Source organism: Moschus berezovskii, chromosome 20, assembly GCF_049115385.1.
Source record: "Moschus berezovskii isolate FMDL1 chromosome 20, NW_MosBer_1.0, whole genome shotgun sequence".
Taxonomy (NCBI): domain Eukaryota; kingdom Metazoa; phylum Chordata; class Mammalia; order Artiodactyla; family Moschidae; genus Moschus; species Moschus berezovskii.
This window is the reverse complement of record NC_142479.1, coordinates 52,509,802-52,533,546: the sequence shown is the minus strand read 5'-3', so window position 1 is coordinate 52,533,546 and position 23,745 is coordinate 52,509,802. Positions and strand designations below refer to the sequence as shown.

At 42.6% G+C, this 23,745-nt stretch overlaps 1 protein-coding gene across 1 annotated transcript; it reads right to left on the bottom strand.

Moving 5' to 3' along the window:
- Nucleotides 1-1,063: 1,063 nt before the first annotated feature.
- CASC3 (CASC3 exon junction complex subunit) lies at nt 1,064-23,156 on the bottom strand. Its single transcript, XM_055407794.2, has 14 exons — nt 22,753-23,156; nt 22,323-22,350; nt 21,798-21,835; nt 9,256-9,414; nt 9,009-9,160; nt 8,292-8,468; nt 7,431-8,116; nt 6,022-6,086; nt 5,208-5,322; nt 4,874-4,972; nt 4,403-4,617; nt 3,680-3,802; nt 3,429-3,492; nt 1,064-2,780 (listed from the first exon to the last, which is right to left on the bottom strand). Exons 1-13 carry the CDS (start codon nt 22,981-22,983, stop codon nt 3,469-3,471), a joined length of 2,112 nt encoding a protein of 703 aa, XP_055263769.2. The 5' UTR covers nt 22,984-23,156; the 3' UTR covers nt 1,064-2,780; nt 3,429-3,468.
- Between the last annotated feature and the right edge of the window lie 589 nt (nt 23,157-23,745).

Sequence of the window (23,745 nt, the reverse complement as noted above, 5' to 3'; positions counted from 1 at the left end):
AAGGGAAGTTAACTGACATGATTCAAAGAGAAATCAGGGGTGAGGGTCAGAAGAGTCAATGGTTCTCTGACTGGCAGCAGCAGCAAGGGGCATAGGAGGGAGTCCCAACTGTCATTTGAAGATGGACCACAAAGATTTGTGGGACTCAAGGACAGATGTTAAAGCTCCACACTGAATTCAATTGCTGTCCCACACCAGGGACAGCCTTTGTAGTAAACTTCCACACCACCCAGGATCTGGAAGAGGAAATAGTCAACTCAAAGCTAGCTACCCAGTGGCCTGGCTAACTGGCAGCATAAGCCAGAGCTGGTCTTTTGATCTCTTTTTTTCCTTTAGCCAGACTTTGAATATATACAACTATTAATTATTCTATACATAAATTTTAATTTCTTACAAAGCTCTGTATTCCTTATTGCTAGGTCACTTCACTCTCCATTTTATGCCACATTTCCATCAAGAACTATTTCTCCAAATCACAATCTGCCGGATTGTGTGTTGTTCTAAGTTGTGTCTGACTCTGCAATGCCATGAACTGTAGCCCACCAGACTCCTCTGTCCATGACATTTCTCAGGCAAGAATACTGGAGTGTCCCCTCTTCTTTAATTGCACAGACTGATACGAGCCTCTTAGACTGTGGTCCTTGATGTTTCAGTGCCAGTGCAAATTTCAAGAGGACAGCTACTTCTCTGCACCTCCCCCTTATCCAGGACCTGGTACAGTTATATTGACATGTGGGGCACCGCCCTGGGAAACTTGCTTGCCAAACACAAAGGCAGGCATGAAGGGTACTAGATGTTTATGTGGGTACACAGATCTATTTGTTTTTCTGGCCCCTGCACTTCCAGTCTAAGGGACTGCATATTCCTGGTGTCTATGCAGCAATGTGGTTAAGAAAGTTAATCGATGGGGAGTCACTTGTGGCCCCACAGGGGCATTTCACCTCTTTGGGCTTCCAATTCTCAAGTGCGAGCTGGCCAGAGTTGTGACTGTGACTCTACGGAGTCAAGGAGTCCTCTTCCCTCCCTCCCAAATCAAGACTCATGCAAAACACTGGCAAAGGAGTTAAATTTACATGTCTAAATTTTATTATCTTCAAGTCACAATGCCAATCACATATGTGCGCTCTTTAAAACAGTTACAAACAATGACAATACACATGGAGAAATTCTTGCGACAAAACACAGTGGACCAACAGAGACAACTGTCACAGTGTCTTAAGGTCTGGGAATTTGGGCGTGCGGCCCACTGGCTTGAGGAGACTTCTTCGGGTTTAAGGCAAAGGGAACAGCCTACAAAAGGCACAACCATGCGCTACCCTTGGAAGAATCTCTTAGTTATTTCCTCCTTGGGGGTTCCAGCTTGAGTGCCTCTCTCCCCTCCCACCCCACACCTGTGACTCAAAGTAGTTAAGCCAACTGCTGAAGAGAAGGGACAGAATTAGTGACATTACTTGGGAAGAGACACAGCTGCCACCTTCTCCCTCAGGTTCTGTAGGACAGGGACAGTGGCCAAGTGACCCCTGGCAGACGCAAGTGCCGTAGTAACAGGAATCTCTTCTGCAGAGGCAGCAGGGGAGTGGTTCAGTGACATAGATAGGGAAGAAAGGAGGGAGGAGCCCTTGCCCTGAAAAGTGACTGCTTTTAGGCCCAGGTGTGGTATCCTGTTGGCAAGGACAGGAGTAAAACTGTCCTTGGGAAAATAAGGTAGGAATACCTAAAACACTTATAGCAGGAAAGACGAGAAGGGCAATTGCAATGGACAGGGACGATCGCTGGCTAGGTAATATTTACCTCTAGAGATGCATTGGTCCATAGCAACTGGAAAAGGGTGTGGTAGAAAGGATGGAAAAAAAGAGCAGAGCCCTCTAACTCCACTCACCTCAAAGACTGAGCCCTGAGGACTGTGCGAATACACACCCCTAAGGTGCAAAGGCTCCCACTCTACCCTCCCTTTCTCACTAAAGCTTCCGGTTTGCCATCTCTCCCCACTGTTGACATTCTGCCTTCAGTAGAGAACTAAAGATTATCAGAGTACATAGACTGATGGAGGCTCAAAATTCTAAAAACCCAAGTCAAGAAAAAGGGCTCCTACCACAGTGAGATTTTTTCCACAGTGGGACATTCTGTGCAGACAGCAGTGCTTCCACAGTATTAGAAGACTTAACAAACTCCAAGTACACAATAAAAAAAAGGCCAAGAAAAAAATGAAAGGTCAGCTCTTTGTAGACTTGGTGGGGGCGGACTGGCTGGTAAGTTCTCAATTATCTGGGATGTACGGAAAAGCCAAAAGGGAACCCAGAGGAGCTAGCAAACCAAAGAATGAACTTGTTTAATTTAAAGGCAGAGAGAGTGAAAAAGAGGGGCAGGAGATGGGGTAGGGTGATGGACTAAAAGAATATTAATTTATGAATAACAAGCCAGGCTTTAAAAATGAACATCTTAGAAAACAAAACAGGAAGGAGCTTCCAAGCTTCCCTGGGAGGAGAAGACACGAATTTCCCAGGAGAAAGTGAGGAGCAAAAGACATGGGCTCCTAGACTCAGAAGCCTGGGTTGTCTGGATCTCTGCTCCTCTGAGCACAGTTGATACAAACACAAACTGAAAATGGAAGGAAGTCCATTTGGTTCTCGTTTATCCAACAGGGCCTATCCTCAGAGGAAGGCAGGGGTCCTCTTCATTCAGCTGCTTGCTGGTAGGAGCCACCTTGGATCTTCAAAGCTCTCCTGGTACCAGCCAGCCAGTTGTTTTCTCTTCTCTCCTAGGTTTTCACTTCTGCTATCCTGGCAGGAGTGAGAAAAAGGGAAGAACCACCAAAATGTTACTGGACCTTTTAGGCATTTACAAGCTATTTTCAAAAAGCCACATTTCTAAATAATGTACACTAAACAAATATCCCTAAAACAACACAACAAAACCTCCTGGTTTCTGTCCTCCACAGCCTTTGTTTTTTAAAGAGTGGTTTTTAAAATTTATTTATTATTACCATTTTAAAAAATCTTTTGGCCATGCTGCACGGCATATGGGATCTTAGTTTCCCGACCAGGGACTGGACCCATACCCTCTGCACTGGCAGCTTGAAGTCTTAACCACTGGACCACCAGGGAAGTCCCTCCTCCACAACCATTAAAATTGGCTCTGCTATAACACCTCAAATTCAGATTTCCCTTTTCCTTTGATAAAGAATGCCCTCTTGCCCTCTTCCTTCCATTTTCCCAAATAAAATGCTGCCATACTGACAATGGTTTCCACTCCACCCTACTCAATGCATTCACATAACAAAGAAACTGGCAAATTTTGGGACTCCTCTAAGCCTCCCCCTGAGATATCCCATGATTATAACTTAGAGCATTAATTAGGTGATTGTTGAGCAAGTAAGCATGAACATTAGTTCTAAGAACATTCTGAGTCACAGTAAGTTTTACACTTACTTTTATTTGATGTTAGGTTTAAAATATTCAGAAATTCCTATTAGCTGGAACCCCTGCTTACAACCTGAAATCATAAAGTTGGAATTTGTTATCAGGTCATTATTTTTAAAAAAAGGAAAAAGAAAAAAAGACCATTTTCCATAGAAACACAACAAGAAAAGGAAGGAAATCTGAAGAAAAGGAAAGCCCACTGATGTCAGATGTGTCCTAACATCCTTTATTTAGAACTCCTTTCCTAGAAGCTCTCATACCTCAGGCGGTGGGGGCTTGATGGTGACTGGCTGGGGAGTCCTCCGGGGTGGGGAGGGCTTTGGCTGCACCTGCTGCTGAGCAGGGTTATAGTAGGTCACTCCTCCATATACCTGCGATGGGGCCTGGGAGCACAATAATCAAGGAAAAGAAAAAGGAATTAATTCATCCAAACTATGGTAAACAGTATTCAGGCACAATAATAAGAGTATAGGGGAATTTTTTATAATTTATAAGGGGAATCTGTAAGAGTATAGGGGAATTTCTAAGCTGCCCCCTTTAAAATAATTATTCTTTTCTGCCTTAGTATGTCCTAATATAGTTCCTACTTCCTCAAAGTACTGCCCAGGTTTCTCTAATTCCTACCATCAGCTGACAAATGGAAGACACTGAGCTCAGTGGTAACACTCCAGATACCAGATGGTGTTAACCTGTTGGGAGTTAAATAGTACAGGGAAGGGTAGGGCTGGTAGGTAGAATATGGCTTTATTATGCAGTTAAATAAATTGCAGACATGTCCACCTAAGACATATTAAAACACTTGAATGAAACACTATTTAAAAAATGGAAGAGAATGCACATATGATAGGCATCACCTAAGTAGCATTTCCAGCTCCTATCATCACATGCACATCAGTGGCACTGAAATGCTCTCTAGAATTCCTTGTGTATTCTTGTCTGATTTAAAGGATGTATACTTAGGAAAATCTCATCAGCCATCTCACCTGTGTGTTAGGATACAGATGAGGAGGTGGTGGGGGAGGCAATGCCCCTGGAGCATAAGGGTAACTGGGATTACCAAAGTTCATGACGCCTGGAGCAGAAAAGTAAGTAGGAGCAAGCAACTGCTGAGGTGGTGGCTGCCCTGGAGACATGGATACTGGTGGGGGATAGAGGCCTGGATTGGGCAGAGGCGCCGGTGTCTGGTGAGGATGTAAACCTGGACAAGGAGAAGAAACAACAATTAAAACAAAAGGTAACACCTTTTCCATGGGATGGCCTGGCTGGACTGCTCAGCACAAACAGGCTCAGATTTCAAGTCCTCAGGATGGACCCAAGAAGAGTTTATTGCCCATGTACCCAAAGTGGCCAGCCTCATAAGCAAGCAGCATAGAGCTGAGAAAGTTGGTGTTTGTGATGCCCCCAACACACATCTTTATGTACTGGAAGCATACAAGCAGAGATGCAAAGCTTACCTGGGTGGGGAAGGTGCATTTCTGGCTGTACAATCATGCCCTGAGGAGGCAGTGGGGCAGGGCTGTCACCATGGGTATAGATTGGTCCCTGGAACTGCACTGTAAGATATCACATTGGGACTCTCAAAAATCCTCACTCTTTCCATCAAATGGATAAGTTTCCTTGTCCCCCAAACCCCTGCGAAGATGTTCTCAATTTTTTATATGAAGAAAACAGCAACCAGAGAATGTTTGTTAACCACTATGAGAGGTCACAAGGGAAGTTCAGAAGGCTGGTCTTTTAGTCCACTTCATCCTGCCAAGAAAGCTATCCTGGCTATAAAAATAAACTCACGTGGATCATAGTAATGTCCCTCCATGATGCTGATATGCACAGGAGGGGCAGGAGGCTCTGGCACAGGTCTTTGCCGTTGTGATGAATAGCGTTTGGCTCGCCCACCCTGGACACCCTGAAAGAAAGAAAGAGGTCTGAGCAAGAAGACTTCCAAAAGGCTGACTCTCCTATTAAGTCCTAACGTCCTATAGATACTGCAAAACATTTACTGGGTACATGGCAGTATTAAAGAATATTTGCAGGACTTCTCTGGTGGCACAGTTGATAAGAATCCGCTTGCTAATGCAGGGGACACGGGTTTGATCCCTGGTCTGGGAAGATTTCACATGCCTCAGAGCAACTAAGCCCATGTGCCACCACGAAGTCCTAGTGCTCTAGAGCCCGGGAACTACAATTACTGAAGTCCATGTGCCCTAGAGCCAGGATGTCGCAACTACTGAGCCCATGTCCTACAATTACTGAAGCCCACGTGCCTAGAGCCTGTGCTCCCAAACAAGAGAAGCCACCACAATGAGAAGACTGTGCACTACAAGCAGACGGTAGCCCCCACTCTCCACAACTAGAGAAAACCCATTATACCAACAAAGACCCAGCGCAACCAAATAAATACACCAGTATGTACATGCAAAAAAAAAAAAAATTTACAAAATGAATTGAAAAACTGATGAAAAGCATTAAGCTCTAAACCCAAACCTGAACCGTCCATTTCCAGAGACCCGAATTAAAAGGGAAACATGTGAAGACTGACTTGGCTTAAACAGTGACCAAACTGTGACATGCAACCCTCTACATGCACCCCTTTCCTCCTCTGTACCATTTCTTCCATCCGGTTGAACTGAGGTGGAGGTCCTGCTCCCATGTGTATGTGGTTGGGCATACCTGTAAAACACCAAAAAAGTCACTGCTGCAGAGCAGATAGATGTGAACAGAACTAAAGATATGTCAAGAAAATGACAGGGTTTAGAATCCAACATGGGGAATGGCTCTTATCTTTTAAACTAACAAAATTCCTTTTAAACTATCTCTGCTTCCTGTCAACACCAGCATTTGGAAATTCGCCCCCACTGCCTGCCACCCTAATATAGCAGTAAAGCCTTGGAAGATGAAAAAAAGAATACTTCAGTAATGCAACTCAGAAAATGCAAGTTCAAAATTTTGCCATCAAATATTTACCATACAGAATCCCTGGGAGGTTATAATTAGTATATTATATTAGCAAACATATTGGAAAATCTCAACCCTAATGTTTCTGAGCGACAACTAGGCAGAGAAGGATGTTCTAAAGCTACCTCTGATTATTTCTGGCTACAGAGGTCTAGGCTAAAAGTACGGGAAGAGATTCCCCTCTGGTTGAAGATGACTCAGGACAAAAAAGGAATGTTCTAGAGACTGTCTTCCAATAGTAATAAGGCACTGGCAGGAGAGAGCATACTTCTCGATCCAAAGATCAACTCCAGGTCCAGTTTAGACTACCCTAGTTTTTGGTATTCCAAAATTAAGCACACCAGGGAAGGATGCTAAAACTGCCAGTCCAAGTGAGGCTTTCCAATCTAAGTTTGAATTAGATTTTAGAAACAATGGAAAAGATCTTCTGATCTATCTGACTGGAGGAAGAAAAAAAAAATGGGTCAGAGGGGTGGTAGGTAGTTCCTAGTCATGAGCACTATGCTGTCCCAACATGATATCCACTAGCCACATATGGTTACTTAAATTTCAATTAATTAAAAATGAAAAGTTCAGTTTTTCAGTCACTCTGGCCACATTACAAGTATTCAAAAGCACCATCATTACAGAAAGTTCTACTGGGCAGCCTGGCTCTAGAAGACTAAAGAAATTAGAGAGGCTTTCCTTTCAAAGAGATTAGGAGATGCTCATCCAAATTCAAATGCAGTTTCTGTCTTGAAACATTTAACCATTAGCTCAGATAATAAAGAACACTGCCATCTTCCACTTTTTCTACAGAGAGTGGTAAAGGATTCTGCACTCAGGAGCTCAATGATGGTGACTGATCAGTTAGTAGTAAACAGTGAGCAAAGTAGTGGGCTAGTCTTATGTAACAGATAAAGCTGCTCTGAGCTCTTTGGATGGATATGCCTATGGGTTCATTTGTTTCTTGCAGTTAATGAAAATGAAGATACCATATCTCTGAGAGACATTAGTTCCATGCCCCTAAGTCCAATGATACAAAGGGACAAAAGCTAGTCATTAACCCTAGGTACCTACCCCGAAGCTCCCGTGACTGCAGGAAGGAAGGCTGCCCTGGATTCCAATTCTGTTCTGTTATATTTAGTTGTGCCACATCTTGTTCAAGACCCCCTGTAGTAGAATCCACTGGAGCCTCCCAGTTTCCAGTCTTAGCAGGCGTAGGAGGTGTAGCTTCTGGGACTGGAGGTGCTGGGGTCAGCCCTTCGGGTGGAGGGGGCACCTCCTCTGCAACCTTGCCTGCATCTCCAGCTTTGATTCTGGTTCTTCTTGCCCGGGAATAGGATTTCTTTTCAACAGGCCTGTCAGGAGCTGGTGGTGCAGTATCAGGAGCAGGATTTGGTATCTCGGGGGCTACCTCTTCCTTCTCAGGACTGCCAAGCACTTGAGCATCTGCTTCTGGAGATGGATCCCTTACAGGAGTCTGCTCTAAGTGCCGAGACCGGTAACTAGTCTCATGTTTAACAGTCTCACCAGACCGGCCAGCATGCTGTCCACCAGCTTCCACAGGCCTAAAACCAGTACGACCTTCCTTGAAGCCTCCAGATCGAGAATAATTCCTGGGAGCCGACATGCGGCCAGTACCTGCAGCATTCCTGTTGATAAAAGTCCTGGGTGGTAGGGTGGCCCCAGGACCCTGGTGGCGATGAGACTTACTTGGCCGCTCACCAATCCAGTTTGGATCTCTTTGTGGAGGACTCCCAAACCTGAACAAAGGGAACAGAGAAATAACAAAAGGGGCCACTAGAGATATAAACTGTGGGTCAGGCAGACTTCCCATACTCCTCACCCATTCGATTACAGGCCAGAACGGCATTTTAAAAAGTAGAGTTTTTTTCTTTTCTTGCAAGTATCAATAATATAGGCTCCAAATGTCCTCACCTAGGTTTCCGGATTCTTCGAGGTTTGATATCATCAGGATTGTGAGCTGAGCGGATGTCATAGCCATAAAGAGCAATGAGCTCCTGTCGGGACTTTGGAGCCTGTTCATCTTCCCGAAACTTGTCATGCTCCCAGCGACCTTCATCCTTCCACAGCTTTCGCTGACGTCCCTTGGGTCTGGTTGGAACCAGGGAAAAGTTTCTTAAGTTGGCAGACTCTGCCAAGTAAAGATGTTCATGAAATAAACAGGGTTGACAGAAACATTAGGAACTCAGGTAATCTCTCCATCTTCCCAGACAGGTTATACAAAACAGGCCTTCCAAAAGTAAGGGTGAATCACAGCACCTCAGGGCCTGCTGGGCGTGAATGTAACAGGAATAAAAATAAGGAAAGCCTTTACTTCAAACTACTCAGCACTCTGGAAACATCTCTGTCCTGTAAGGCCACCTATGCAATATCCAGAGGCCTTGAGCCTCAGATTAAGGAAGGCAGTGGACATATAGGTCTGGATCCAAGCTCCTCCACCAAGAGTTACTAAATATTCTGTCTTACTTTCCTCATTTGTACAAAGGGGATAATCATAATACTTACCTTAAAATGTTGTGACCAGCAAATAAGATAATACAGGTAAAGCACTTAGTAAAGTGCCTGGTATAGAGTAAGCATGGAATACGTATAATACTAATATACTACAGAGCAGTAGCAAGGGGCTGTTACCTGACTTCTTCCTCCTGAGTCTGCCCTCGAAGATCATGCTCAAAAAAGAGCCCTTTCCGGGGTATGTATGCTGGGTTCTTCCGATCTTCATCATCATCCAAATGCTTAGGGCCCTTTTTACCGACTTTGTTCTCCACAGGCTCTGTGCTTTCCTGTCGGACAGATAAAGTACTCTTTACTCGCTCCACGCTTAAAAGCCCCTATTCCAGAACTCGAATGGAAATGGAGGCCTCTGGTGGGTACTAACCTGTCCATCCCCACTTTGCCTCTCTCCAGTCACAGTGCCTTTGGTGTCAGGCTTTTCTTCTCCCTTCTCATCTTTTGCTGAAGAATTAGCAGCATCATTGGCTTCTGATTTCAGCTCCACTTTGGAGTTTTCCTCTTCACTGTACTCCCCGTCATCACCCTGAAAAAAGTTTCCTGGTACTTCCTTGGTGGTCCCATGGATAAGACTCCGTGCTCCCAATGCAGGAATCCCACGTTCAACCCCTGGATCAGGGAACTAGATCCTACAAATTGGCAACTAAAGAGTTTGCATGCCCAACTAAAGATCCCACATGCCGCAACTAAGACCTGGTGCAAATAAATAATTTCCCTTTTAAGTTTCCCTGTTAGCTATGGAGATAAGATCTAAATAGTGCATTTTAAAATTTTCCATTCTTTAGGAAAACATTTTCTAACAAATTATACTATAATACAAGAACTAAAAGCAAACACTTCAATATTTTTACTAAAATTTCTACTGAATAGAAGCACTGTTAAAAAAAAAAAGTAAAAGCACATTTAAAAAACCTATACAGGGAATTCCCCAGCAGTCCAGTGGTTAGGAGTCTATGCCTTCACTGCCAAGGGCCCAGGTTCAACTCCTGGTAGAGGAACGAAGATCCATCCACAAACTCCATGGCTCAGCTAAAACACACATACATACATATATGTGTGTGTATATATATACACAGCTTCCCAGGTGGCTCAGTGATAAAGAATCTGCCAACGCAAGAAACGTGGGTTTAATCCCTGGGACAGGAAGATTCCCTAAAGAAGGAAATGGCAGCCCACTCCAGTATTCTTGCCTGGGAAATCCCATGGATGGAGGTGGGCTACATACAGTCCATGGGGTCACAAAAGAGTTGGAAACAACTTAGCTACTAAACAACAATACATATATGCACACATAAACAAGCTTATATAGATCTGTTAAGTTTTCCAGTAAGATATGCATGGAACTGTCAGGAGCAGCAGCCTCTTTCACTAAGCTTATAATCATTTTCACCATGTAAGTCAAACGATTATGCTGTTGTTATACCTTAAACTTATACAGTGCAATTTTACCTCAATAAAACTGAAAGGAAAAAAATCCAACAAAACAAATAGCTGCAGCCTCTGGGGAAGAAGCCCAGGGCCTATGGATCAGAGGCTTTCAGGTATCTAAAGCACACAGAAGGAGCTTTCTTTTTGATGATTTCTCTCTCTCTCAATGAATTGTCTCTTAAACATGCAGTGCCTAATAACTACACTCTAACTCAAGCTGTTTACTCTCTCATCTCAAAATGTCTTACAGCAGAGATTCCCAACCTTTTAGATCAGGTGAATCCCCTTTTAGGACCTAAAATTTTCATGGAATCCCATGAGAAATAGCACAGTATAGTACCCATGAACTGAAAACACATAATGACAAACAACTGCTATATGTTCAATAATACTTTAAAATACATTAATATATTTTTATTAATTTATATACATTAAAAAAATAGTAATACATAAAGATAGGAGATGTTGATTTGGTCTATAGATAATGAACAGAGTTAGTGAATTTGCAATCCCTTATCATAACTCCATACTTTCCCAAGGCACTATTACTCTCAAGGTGGGAAATAGTGGCTTACATTTTTTATGTCTATGATATGAATACTAAATTTTCTGCAACATGAGAGCTCTTTAGCCAATAACTCTGTCTAGATATAATTATAAAATTTTGACTTGTAAAACTTTAAAACTTGTATAACCACTGCATCTTAGAAATAAAAAAAAAAAACCACCCAAGTGATCTCTTCCCTTTCCTTCTCTTGGCACAGCAACACTGGATAATCCAATCAACTATACTTCAATTTTTTAAAAAACTGGAATAATCCTGCTTGTGACGCAGAAAATCTATCCATACAAAGAAGGGTCCTGAGACCATCCTTTAAATAGGGGCAACTAGAAAGGGTTGGAGAAGGCAATGGCAACCCACTCCAGTACTCTTGCCTAGAAAATCCCATGGATGGAGGAGCCTGGTAGGCTGCAGTCCGTGGGGTCGCTAAGGGTCGGACACGACTGAGCGACTTCACTTTCACTTTTCACTTTCACACATTGGAAAAGGAAATGGCAACCCACTCCAGTGTTCTTGCCTGGAGAATCCCAGGGACGGGGGAGCCTGGTGGGCTTCCGTCTATGGGGTCACACAGAGTCGGACACGACTGAAGTGACTTAGCAGCAGCAGCAGCAAAAAGGGTTGGAGAAGGCAATGGCAACCCACTCCAGCACTCTTGCCTGGAAAATCCCATGGATGGAGAAGCCTGGTAGGCTGCAGTCCGTGGGGTCGCTAAGGGTCGGACACGACTGAGAGACTTCACTTTCACTTTTCACTTTCATGCACTGGAGAAGGAAATGACAACCCACTCCAGTGTTCTTGCCTGGAGAATCCCAGGGACAGGGGCGCCTGGTGGGCTGCCGTCTATGGTGTCGCACAGAGTCGGACACGACTGAAGCGACTTAGCAGCAGCAGCAGAAAGGGTTAAGCAAGAGAGGTGTGGCTTGTTTCAGATAGGGGATAAAAAGCAGCTAAGATTCATGCTAAGGGGGCTGGCTTCAGACTAAAAGTTACTCTCTCATATCCTGTTTCTTCCAAGATTTGGACCTACGGAGGCAGAGCTAAAGGCTAAGAAGTTAGGTCGAGAGACCTAGAAGGACGCAAAGAAATGGGTTCAAAGGAAGGTGGTCTAGTCCCCACTGCTGGGCTAACAAGGCAGGGTGCCAAAACACATCTGCCCCCTGGTAGATATGTACACTGTTCTCTGATTCTTCTACTGGATCTGACACTCTATCTGTAACAGACTAACTCCAGGCCCAGGATGGCCTAGGAATCTGATCAAAGATACTGAGATTCCTGATGAAACAAGAAGTTCTCAAGCTCTAAGTTTCTGATCTTTTTTCAAATATGACCTAGACTGCCGGACTGGCCCAGATAAGCCAATTAATTACCCTTCCCCTTTACTTCCTGTCCAGCATAAGTATTTCAGCCTCTGAGTGTTTTGAGTTAGGATTCCCAGAAAGATGATACTGTTATGAAGCTCATAGACCACACCCACACTATGAGAACCAAGCCTTTATTTACAGCTTTTTAACAACCAAGTACCCTAGATTCTTCCCATTTTCCCTCAATCACAAGAAATTTCCTCTCCTCTTGAGTTGGGAATGGGTGGGTGGTAATCATTCAGTTCTTTCCTTGGTCCTAGATTCCTTGCAGGTTGTGTTGCAAGAATCTTGCTTGGTGTATATGTGACCTTAATTCACTACTTCTCCCCACTTCAACCCCAAACCTGCCCCCGCAACAAACACACATTGACTGAATTCAAACATCTTAAAATAGTATCAGCATGATTAATGAGAGAACTTTGTTTCATGCTCTATCCCTTCTTAGTCTGTGGTGGAATGTCAAATGAGGCAACTTCTTTATTCCAAAGGAGAAAGTAATTTTGTTTCCAGGGCAGGACAGAAGATACAAACAGCATAGTGCTGAGAAGACTCCAAATTAGTGTCAAAATCTGGTGTAACTGAAGCCAAGGTGTCACCCTAGGGTCAAGCTTCTTTGGCTACAAAAGTGGAAGTGTTAGTGACTCAGTCATTTCCAACTCTTTGCGACCCAATGGACTGCCAGGCTCCTCTGTCCATGGAATTCTCCAGGCAAGAATACTGAAGTGGGCTGCCATGCCCTTCTCCAGGGGATCTTCCCGATGGAGGGACTGAACTGCAGGCAGATTCTTTACCATCTTTGCCTACAGGCTGACATCAAAACCATTTTTCCTACTGCTGACTTTCCCATTCAGTGAACACCCTCCCAAGTCTAAAGCCTAGCCCTCCACTTAAGCAACTGCTTCCCTAGCAGAATTCTCATGCAGATGTTTTAGCTCATTTTTACATTCCCCACATATTTCAGAGTAAAAGGGGAGTCTCTCTTTCTCATTCTCAATGTCTCTTCCAGATCTCTGTCGCCTTTTATCTTTTATTGAAGTATAGTTGAATTATAATAATTTTAATTATTGCTGTATAGCAAAAGTGGCATAGTTATATATATATATATATATATATGGTATATACATGGAATATAACTATATATAGTTTTTTTTTACATATATATATGTAGGGGGTGTGAGTGTGAATGTATGTGTATGTATATATACACACAAACTTTTTTTTTTGGCCTCACCACATAGCATTTGAGATCTTAGTTTCCCAAACAGGGATTGAAACTGCACCCCCTGAATTACAGGCACAAAGTCTTAACTACTGGATCAGAGAAGTCCCTATACATTCTTTTTCATATTCTTTTCCATTATAGTTTATCACAAGATATTGAGTATAGTTTCTTATGCTGTACAGTAGGACTTTGTTGCTTATCCATTCTATATATACCAGTTTCCATCTGCTAATCCCAACTCCACCTCATTTTAAATTCCTACTTCTCTGAGGCTTCTATCATCTAGCTATATCTTGCTTCTCAAAAGTTCAGATTACACCATTTTGTTTTTTTCTTTGATAAAAGACCTAGAGTAGTTATTTGTTTTCACAAACTGAAAGAAATATGAAAAAGATTTTTTTTTAAAAAAGGCAAAAGTGAAAACTGTTTGCTTTGCAGTGAGTTGTCATACAAGCAGCTCCATACCCTAAGCCGAAGGAGTGGAACCACCAAGCTCCTGCCCTGGGAACTACACTCAGCCTCTTAGCATCAAGCTGCCCCAGCTTTGAAATGTGTCTCTGAGCATCAGTGCTTTACCTCAATTTATTTTGTGCATCACTTGGCGAGAAACGTCCTAAGGTAATTGCTTCTTTGCTTTAAGTCACTTCAACTTACGAAAGGTTTCACAGGAACACTCTGTAAGTTCAAGGGGAAAACCTCCACCTCTGTCTTTGCCTGGGTCTACCCTGTCACTGATCTGAAGACTATGGAAATAAGCTCACACTTTTCATCTCTACTTCAGTCATCCACTTTCATGTACACACGTCAGACCAGTCTTACCTGGAACTGCTATACATTTTAAGTAAATCTGATCTATTTTTAAAAATCTTAAATACCCCAGGTTTTCATCTGTACTGCCACATAAAAAAGAATGAAGTTAGATTCTTACTTCACTCCTCATACAAAGATTAACTCAAAATGGATCAAAGACCTAAAACTAAGAGCTAAAGCTATAAAACTCTTAAAAGAAAACAAGCCTTTGGATTTGGCATGGATTCAGCAAAAGCTTCTTTGGCATGCATGACACCAACAGACACAGGCAAATAAAGAAAAAACAAATATTCTGAATTTCATCAAAACTGAAAACTTAACACCATTAAGGAAGAATAAAGAATGGGAAAAAACATTTGCAAATCATAGAGATGATAAGAAACAAATCTAGAACATATAAAGAACTCTTAAAACTCAATGATTTAAAAAAAAACGATAAAGTGGGACTTCCCTGGTGGTTCAGTGGTTAAGAATCCACCTGGCAATGTAGGGGACACAGGTTCGAAACCTGGTCCAGGAAGATTCCACATGCCACAGGGCAACTAAGCCCGTGCACCACAACTACTCAGCCCTACTAAGCCTGTGCTCTAGAGCCCGTGAGCAACAACTACTGAGGCCGGTGCACCCCAGTGCCCATGCTCTGTAATGAGAAACCACCACAATGAGAAGTCTGTGCCACTGTAACTGAAGAGCAGCCCCTACTTGCTACAACAACGAAGATCCAGCACAGCCAAAAATAAATAAACAAACAATTTAAAAATGGACAAGGTATCTGAATAGTCACTTTTCCTAGGAAGATACACAAATGGCCAATAAGCACAAAACAAAATGCTCAACATCAGGTAAATACATATCAAGATATCATTTTACACCTATTAGGATGACCAGAATAAAAAAATCAGGACAATATTAAGTGCCATTGAGTATGTGGAGAAACTGTAATCACCACACACTGCTGCTGAGGATGTAAAATGGTGCAGTTGCTTTGGAAAACAGTCTTGACAATTCCTCAAACAACTGAACAGTTACCATATGACTTAGCAACTCCATTCCTAGGTACATACCCAAGAGAAATGAAAACACACATCCACCCAAAAACCTGAACAAAGACATTTTTAGCAGTATTATTCATAAAAAAATAGAAACCCAAGTATCCATCAGTGGATGAATGGATAAATATAGTATACCCATACAATGGAATATTGTGTGCTTAGTCACTCAGTCATGTCTGACTCTGTGACACCATGGACTGCAGCCCACCAGGTTTCTTTGTCCATGGGATTCTCCAGAATCTCCAGGTGGATTCTTTACTGTCTGAGTCAGGGAAATCCCACAATGGAATATTATTTAGCCATAAAAAAGAATGAAGTACTGATACATGCTACAACTTGGGTGAAAACTTCGGAAATAATATGCTAAGTGAAAGAAGCCAGTCATATGTTATTATGTATGATTCTGTTCATAAAGAAGGCCAGAATAAGGAAATCTCTAGACACAGAAAGGAAGTATGTGGTTCCTAAGGGCTGGATGGAATGAGAACGGAGGAGGAGCTGTGGGGGGTGAGTCACAGTTCAAGGGTACAAAATTTCTTTTTGAAGTAATGAAAATGTTTTGAAACTATGGTCATGGTTGCACATACTTGTATATACTAAAAACTGCAGAACTGGACATTTTAAACCGGTAAGTTGAATGGCACATAAATTATATCTCAATAAAGCTGTTTTCCCCCCACATCCTGCCTGTTATTCCTGTCAACCCCCAGTTATTTCTTTACTCTCCCATCTCTCATTTCTTAAGACATCCACTCCATTGACATTTCCACCTTTTCTCTATCAGTCCTTTCCCACATTCACTTTCTTCTCTCTCTAGACTCTGTGACCCAATCATTTCAGCACTATTGGTAACTCCCTCAAATCCCCTATTCCCGTGCGCTCAGGACTGGATCAACTAAACTGTCTGCTTTTTCTAAGCTTCCAACTAGACTACTGATCATCACTAGGGGGAATTAAAAAAAAAATCATACAACTTTACATATCAGTGCCACCTCCAACCTCAACTATTCAAACTTCCTTTATCTCAAAATTCCTATACTGTCCCTTCATCAACAACCATTCTTTTATGTTTTTCCTTCTATTATATTTCACAAGGAAAACAAAACAAAGGGAACACCAGCTTCCTTCCCACACACCTTTCCTTCCCACCTCTCTATAATTACAGTGGAAGATGTTTTTCTCATCTGGTTCTTATTTCTTCTCATATACTTAATCAAGGACATCACACACTTATTACCTATCCCCTCCTTTTTCTTTCCCTTTTTAATCATTTCTTCAACCTTTAGGCATACTTGATTCTCCAACTCAAAAAATAACACCAAACCCTCTCTTGACCTTAGAGCCTTCTTTCCAGCTACCATCTCTCTAGCCTCCCCTTCATAGTCTAATTTCTTTAAAAATGTTTCCTCAGAGGACTCTGGAAAAAATGGCAGCAGCATAGTTTTTGATCTCTTCAAATCTCCACATCAAATGGGGGCTTCTGACAGCAAAATCAAAACTCTCTGGACAATATTTACAACAAAACTAGCTTACAAGGTATTCCCCACACCCGAAAATACAAGCACATGAGCAAAGCAACAACAGCCACAAGACCTGCATCAGATTGGTATCAGGGCTGGAAAAAGCAGAGAGCAGTAAATGGACCTGAAAACAGGAGAACCTTGAACTAGTGAACAGGTAGTCAACAGAAAGTAAAACTGAAAACAACAATTAAACCAGAAGGGGGTTTGCTGTCTCAAACAGAATGTGAGTTTAAGGATCTTGCAGTAAGAAGGTCAGAAAGGGCTGGAGAGCAGTCCAAACCTTGTGAAATCTTAAAATCAACCTGGCTGCCAGGGGTTCCCTCGAGGATAGAGTACCACACTGAAGATAATTAAAATTGAGAAGAGAATCAGTTCAGCAGAAGAGGGACAAAAGGAATGAAGGAAGAAGGTCCAAAGCAAATTAGAGAAGGGAACAAAACCAGGAAATCTCAGATATGTACACGTATATGCATGTGTGTGTGTTTTAACACTACGGGAAAACAACTGAGGAGGGAGTTCTATGAAGTTAGAAAAAGCTACTTTGAGCCATACTTCCTTCGAAAAGATCAGGAAGACTAAATAAAAATCAACAAAAGAAAAATATAGAGATCAAATCCCACAGAAACTTACTAAAAGAAAAAAAAAATAGTAGAGTAGCACTCCTACAATGAAAGCATGCCAGAAAGACATATGCATATCATACCAAAATTGCAACTTCTATTTCAAAATGAGCAAAAAAAGACATTAAAAATATTATATAAGGCATGAAAGAACATCAATCAGAATTTTAAACATCCAGAAATGAACTCAAGAAGATATCAGAAATTTAAAAAATCGTTTAAAATACAAAGTCTAGAACTAGAAGGAACACAAACAAGAGTGAATAAACACAGTAATCAAAAGAAAATAGAGACAAAGGATTAAAGAGAAAGGGTCAAACACTGAAGGCAGGAAAAAAGCATTTGGATGGAAGTTCCATGACACACTGTACAGCATATCTCATACCTATGAATACTGATCCAGAATGACCAACTCCAAGACAAAGTTTAATACAACTATTGGACCGTAAAGGAAAATATACTGGGAATATCCAGACAAAAATAGCAAGTGACTTATAAGGGAAAGAAAATTAGGTGATCAGCCAGTTCTGTCCAAGATAAAAGCTTTGGGTCATACTGCTATTTTCCATGGCTACCGTGGAAAGACAATTTGCAAGAAATACAATGGATAGAGACAGCAGGGTGAGTTGTACAATGAGTGAGTGGCCATCAAAATCTTTTTAACAGATACACTATTTAAAAAAAGGATGAAAAACTAACCTGTCAGACTAAGAGATCAAAATTTAAGAAACAGGCAAAACTAAGCATAGCATCTAGGCATACGCAGTTAGTAACTAAGAAGAAATGCAATCAAGTAACAGATAACTATGTAAGGCAAGATATCAAGTCAAACTCTATAATCTAGATCAGTGCTGTCCAATAAAACTCGCTGGAATAAGGGAAATGTTTTTACATAGGCACATGAGGAGCTGAACTTTTTTATTAACTCAAATAGCCACATTTGACTGGTGACTATCCTATTTGACACAGAACTGCACTCCTCTCTTAAATTTTAGGCCATACATACCAGATATGGCCACATCAAAGCTGCACATGTTCCTCAATCTCAAAACATCCAAAACTTAACCCAACACTGTCCTTCCCGGAATCTCTTCCTCCTGTGGTCCCTTTCTTAGTGACCAACACCATTCTCCAACCTGGGCATTACTTGAACTCCTTTTTCTTTTTTTGATATTACAAATGTATTGAACTTCAACATTATTAGCACAGTCTTTTTTCTTAAGGTAACAACACTTTTTTTCCCCTTATAATTACTAGTTTTTACAACAGGAGCTATATCTCACACATAATGAAATTGTATTATGATATTTTACTTATGAAAAAAGGTTTCTCCAAATGATAATTGCTCGAATGTAAAGGGTAAAGTAGAATTGTGGTGTTAACACAGGAATGTGTGTCAAAAGAACAAAATTAATTTAAATAAGTCATTCTAGATGTTAACATTAGAAGAACTAGGTGAAAAGCCTAGTATTCTCTTTGTGATTTTTTTGGTAAATGCAGAATTATTCCAAAATAAAGTGTATTTAGAAGAAAAGTCCTTGCAGTTCTATTTCATTTACTAATCCAAGAAAAGTTTACTGAGGGCCTATTACAGATACTCTTCTAAGCTCCCAGGATAGAACAGTGACAAAGACAGTCTCAGCCCTCCAGGAGCTTGAAGGTTGGACTGCAGACAGGTCATTTGAGGCAGAGGTAAGTCTTGGGACAAACAACAGAGGACACTCACAAGTAAGAGTCAAAACACTCAGCATCATTCTAGGGCTCTGGAATGAAGCTAGAGAAACCCAGATCACCAAGTTCCCCCATCCCAGTCCCTTCCCTCACCACACTGTCGCTGTCCTTGTCAGTAAACTTTCTGGCTCTATCACAGGCATCTGGCCAGGTCCCAGCCCTCACCTGGATCAACATCTTCCCGTCAGGAGAGGTCAAACACTGCTGGGCATCTAAAGCGTACAGGAACCAAAACAGCTGTCTTTCGAGTTTCAGCAGAAATCTGACTCCTCCTTAATTCAGGCTTCACATTCAAACAATCAAGAAATTCTGTTCTTAATAATAATACCTAACTATCTCTCAAATCTATGTCTTGCAGTGCCACTGCCATCGTCCCTTCTTTACGGCACTATCACGCTCCTTGGACTATTATCTTAACAGCTCTGTCTTCAGTCTTGCCTCATCCTCAGATCCTCCTCCATTTAAGCCTCCAATAGCCTTTCTTTCTTTGCTGTTAAGAGTAATATCCAAACTCATTATACACATCATGGTAAACTGCTATAAAGTCACAATCACCAGACCTCACTGAATACTCCACATTGCCTGTCAGTCTTTCCGATGTTTCCATTCTTTAAAGACTACTGCAAACATTACTCACTCCAAAACGTCTCATCTTCCTTTAATTTTTTGTGGATAACTTTACCACTGACTTCACAGAAAGTCAGTCATCTTACCAATCACCACATTCTGTCATTTCCGTAGCCTAAGTAACTGACAGTGCTGCCCACTTCTATGTTCACTGCCGCTACTCCACTCCACGCCACAGTTTCTGCTTTCTAGTCTTCCACAGTGGCTTTCTTAACTAGTTTTTCTGCCTCTAATCTCGCTCCCTTCAGATAATTCTCCCCAATGCAAACAAAACAATTGTTAAAGATAATAATTCTAAAATATTACTGTGAATCAACCTGGGATTTCATTAACATATAAACATCTGAGTCTTCCCTCCCTCTGCAACAGTCTGTTTCAATAGGATTTTCTTTCATGTAGATGTATCTTGGATCTGACAAACACTGCTTTAAAATTTAAGTCTAATCCATACTCCATATCATACTCTTGTTTAAAACCCTGTTATACTTTACTTAGAATAAAATCCAAATACTTTTTCAACCAGGCTTATAAAGTACTTTAAAATTTGGACTGAGATTCATCCTTATCACCAGTTATACTAAATCTTCCATGTCCTCCAACTCACTATCCTCCAATCCCACCCCTTCTGGACATTCTTCTCAGACTGTTTCTTCTGCTAAGAAAATTCTAGCTAGCTAACTCCTACTCATCATTCAGGTCTGTATCTGAAGAGCCCCTCCTGTAAATACTTCCAAACACCCTACACTCAGTTAGTTGCCCCTGCCATGTGCTCCCAAAGCACCCTATGCTTCCAATACCATGGCATTTAACAAACGGTTATTGTAATTACTTAACTGTCTATATTTTCCCTCTCTGACCTGGAATGCAAATTCCACGAGGGCAGAACCATGTATCTGTTATTCCAGGGCCTAGCACTGCTCCTGGCACTGAGAAGGCATTTAATAAAGAGAAAGAAGTAATCCCTGCATGATCTGACCCCTACTCTATAATTTGCCTTTATTTCTGGTATCCATCCTGTCCCAACGATGTTCCAGCCACACCAAACTACTTTCAAGTTTCCAGACAGTCAATCTTCCCTCCTATCTCTGAGTTTTTGCAGCTGTTGTTTCTTCTGCCTAGACCATGATTTGCCTGGCTAACTCCAATTTATTCTTCTCTGACTGCCTAATATGGATTCAGTACCCAGTCATTAACACCCTTTTTAACCCTATCCCCCAGCACTTGTCACCAAGTCCTATGTTTGTTTGTCTGACTTCCTTACTAAGTTTAAGATTCCTAAAGATAGGAACTTTGTTATAGTGTTCACTTTTGCATCTCCAGGGCTTAATGGTAAATCTAATACGTAGTAATAGTTCTACAAAATTTACAGAATGAATCTCTGATCCACAATCCAATTCTTTCTGTATAAATCAGAGCTCTATTCAACAGTTCCAGGAAACAAGCAGCCCTTCTGATAACATCTCTAGTAGTTTATCCAATCAAAGCAAACTAAGTTCACAAACATTTGGCTTAGGGAAACTTTCTGCTATAGACAGAAAACCTCATCCATAAACTAAGAAATGTTTCTGACACAAACCACTCAGAATCCTACCCTTCTGAGGTCTTCAGATATACTCAAAAAATACCCAACTGGATGGTTTCACCACCTAGGCATCATAAAATGGAGTGTCAAACATCCTGTGAAGGGCCAAGGAATGTTCTCATTCTCTTATTTAGAATCTTATTTTCTTTTCTTTAGATAGGGTGAAAGGTCACCTTTAAACAGTGTAACACATGTGGTCTTGAAGAGGTTTATACAAAGCTTCCCTCTCTATAACTGAACAACACTTTTTATAATAGTTTTTAAGAAGCATAAATGAAGAATGCACAAGTGGAGTAACAGGTCAGGTGCTTTCAAACCACAGGTGGGTACAATTTGTAAAACACATTTTCCAACCTACATCATAGGAAAAAGAATCTATCACACTCACTTCGGAGTCTTCTGCACTTTCATAATCCGAGAGAACAGCTGAAAGAAAACAGAAACATATAAAGAAAAAAAATGCAGCATAAAGTTTATAATTACATCTTCCAGTGCTTGTTGTGGGTCAAGCTAAAACTCTCATTTAATTTTGACATCAACCTATGAGGTAGATAAAATTATAGTCCCCATATACAGATGGAAAACAGGTTCAAAGAGTGACTCTGACTTTCCCAAGATCATACACCAAAAACTTATGCTCTTGAATATTATATTACAAAGAGCCCCTTTGTGGCACCCTCCCCAAAACCCTTAACAGTCTGCCGTTGCTGCTAAGTCGCTTCAGTCGTGTCCGACTCAGTGCGACCCCACAGACGGCAGCCCACCAGGCTCCTCCGTCCCTGGGATTCTCCAGGCAAGAGCGCTGGAGTGGGTTGCCATTTCCTTCTCCACTTAACAATCTGAGAGGATGTCAACTGCTGCAGACAGGTGACCTGAGTTTGGGGGCAAAGATCTCTGTCATGATGCTACTCACCATCGCCCTCGATGCCATCTTCACTCTCCTGAAGGGAAGAAGACATGGGTTAGTTCTATGATTTCCAGGGGGTGATTTAGAAACGAAGACTGAACACAACATGGTTGAAAAGGGAGACGAGGGAAGGTATATCCTTAACAGGCAGGATCTGAGGGAGGTCCCGTCTATTCACCTCCAGTCCCAATTTCTGAGTAAATATCCGCTTTCCGTCCGCAGCAGCTCCGCCTGTCCCCCAACAAACCCTCAATCCCTTCTCTTCCCTTGGAGCTCCGGATGCAAACCGCACCGGGATCGCTCTCCTCTTCTCCAACACACTGCTGCTATTGCTGCTGCTAAGCTTCACACTACGCCTCAGCATCTACCGTCAACTCCCAGCCGCCCATCACCACCTACACCCCGCCCCCGGTCCGCCCCGCCCGCGCACACTCACACACTCCGACTCCTCAGCGCTCTTAGCGCCCCCGCTCTCCACCCGCCGCAGATGAAGGGCCCCAGCTCGGCCTCCGCGCTGGGAAGGCAGAGAGCCGCTGCCGCCGCCTCCAACGCTACCGCTGCAGCTCCCGCCGCCCCGCGCCGGGGAACCGCCGCTGTCTGAGCCGGAGGCACCAGATTCTTCGTCCTCGGTGTCCTGCGAAGCGCGCTGCCGCCGCCGGTCCGCCATCTTACGGAGAACGGCCGCCGCTGGCCAGATCCTGACGTACCGCGCCCGTCGCAGGGGCTGCCGGGAGGCTTGAGAGCTGGTCCCAGCATGCTCCACTTTCGGCGCTGGTCGCCCCGTTTTTCGTGGGGAGGGGCTGGGGGCGGAGCTGGCGCGCTGCGGCACCTTTGCGGGTGCGCGGGTTTGCGTAATTGGTGACGTGATGGGGCGTCCTGAGGTCCCTGACGTCCCCGCGGTTGGGCCCCGGGCGAGGAGAGTTGCTCTTGGGCGGGCTGTAGGCTCCGGTCCTTTCCCGGCCATCTTGGGCTTGAGTGGATAGCGTTGACCTGTCACAGCTTCACTGCGGCATTAGAGTTGTTTCATGACTTTCTTTTTTCTTTCTCTCATTTCTGCCTACTTTTGAAGCAGATCGTTTGACTGCATTCGTTTGCTTAGTAAAAATCACTAATCAAGGGAAATCTCTGAAGCTGTTGTGCTGTTTCAGATTTGTTGTATCAGTCCATTTTAAGCTAAAGGGCGGAGGAGAAACCAGTTGTCTGTAGGGAAGCCCGAGGACTTAAGTGTTGCAGCACTACAGTGTTTCCCCTGTATCCTCATTTCTTCCCCCTTCTTGTGTCTTCCCACCCCAGCCATCATCTCCCTCAAAGTGCAGGCTAATACGATGTGCTTAGTCGCTCAGTCGTGTCCTACTCTTTGCGGCCCCATGGACTGTAGCCCACCAGGCTCCTCTGTCCATGGGGATTCTCCGAGCAAGAATACGCGAAC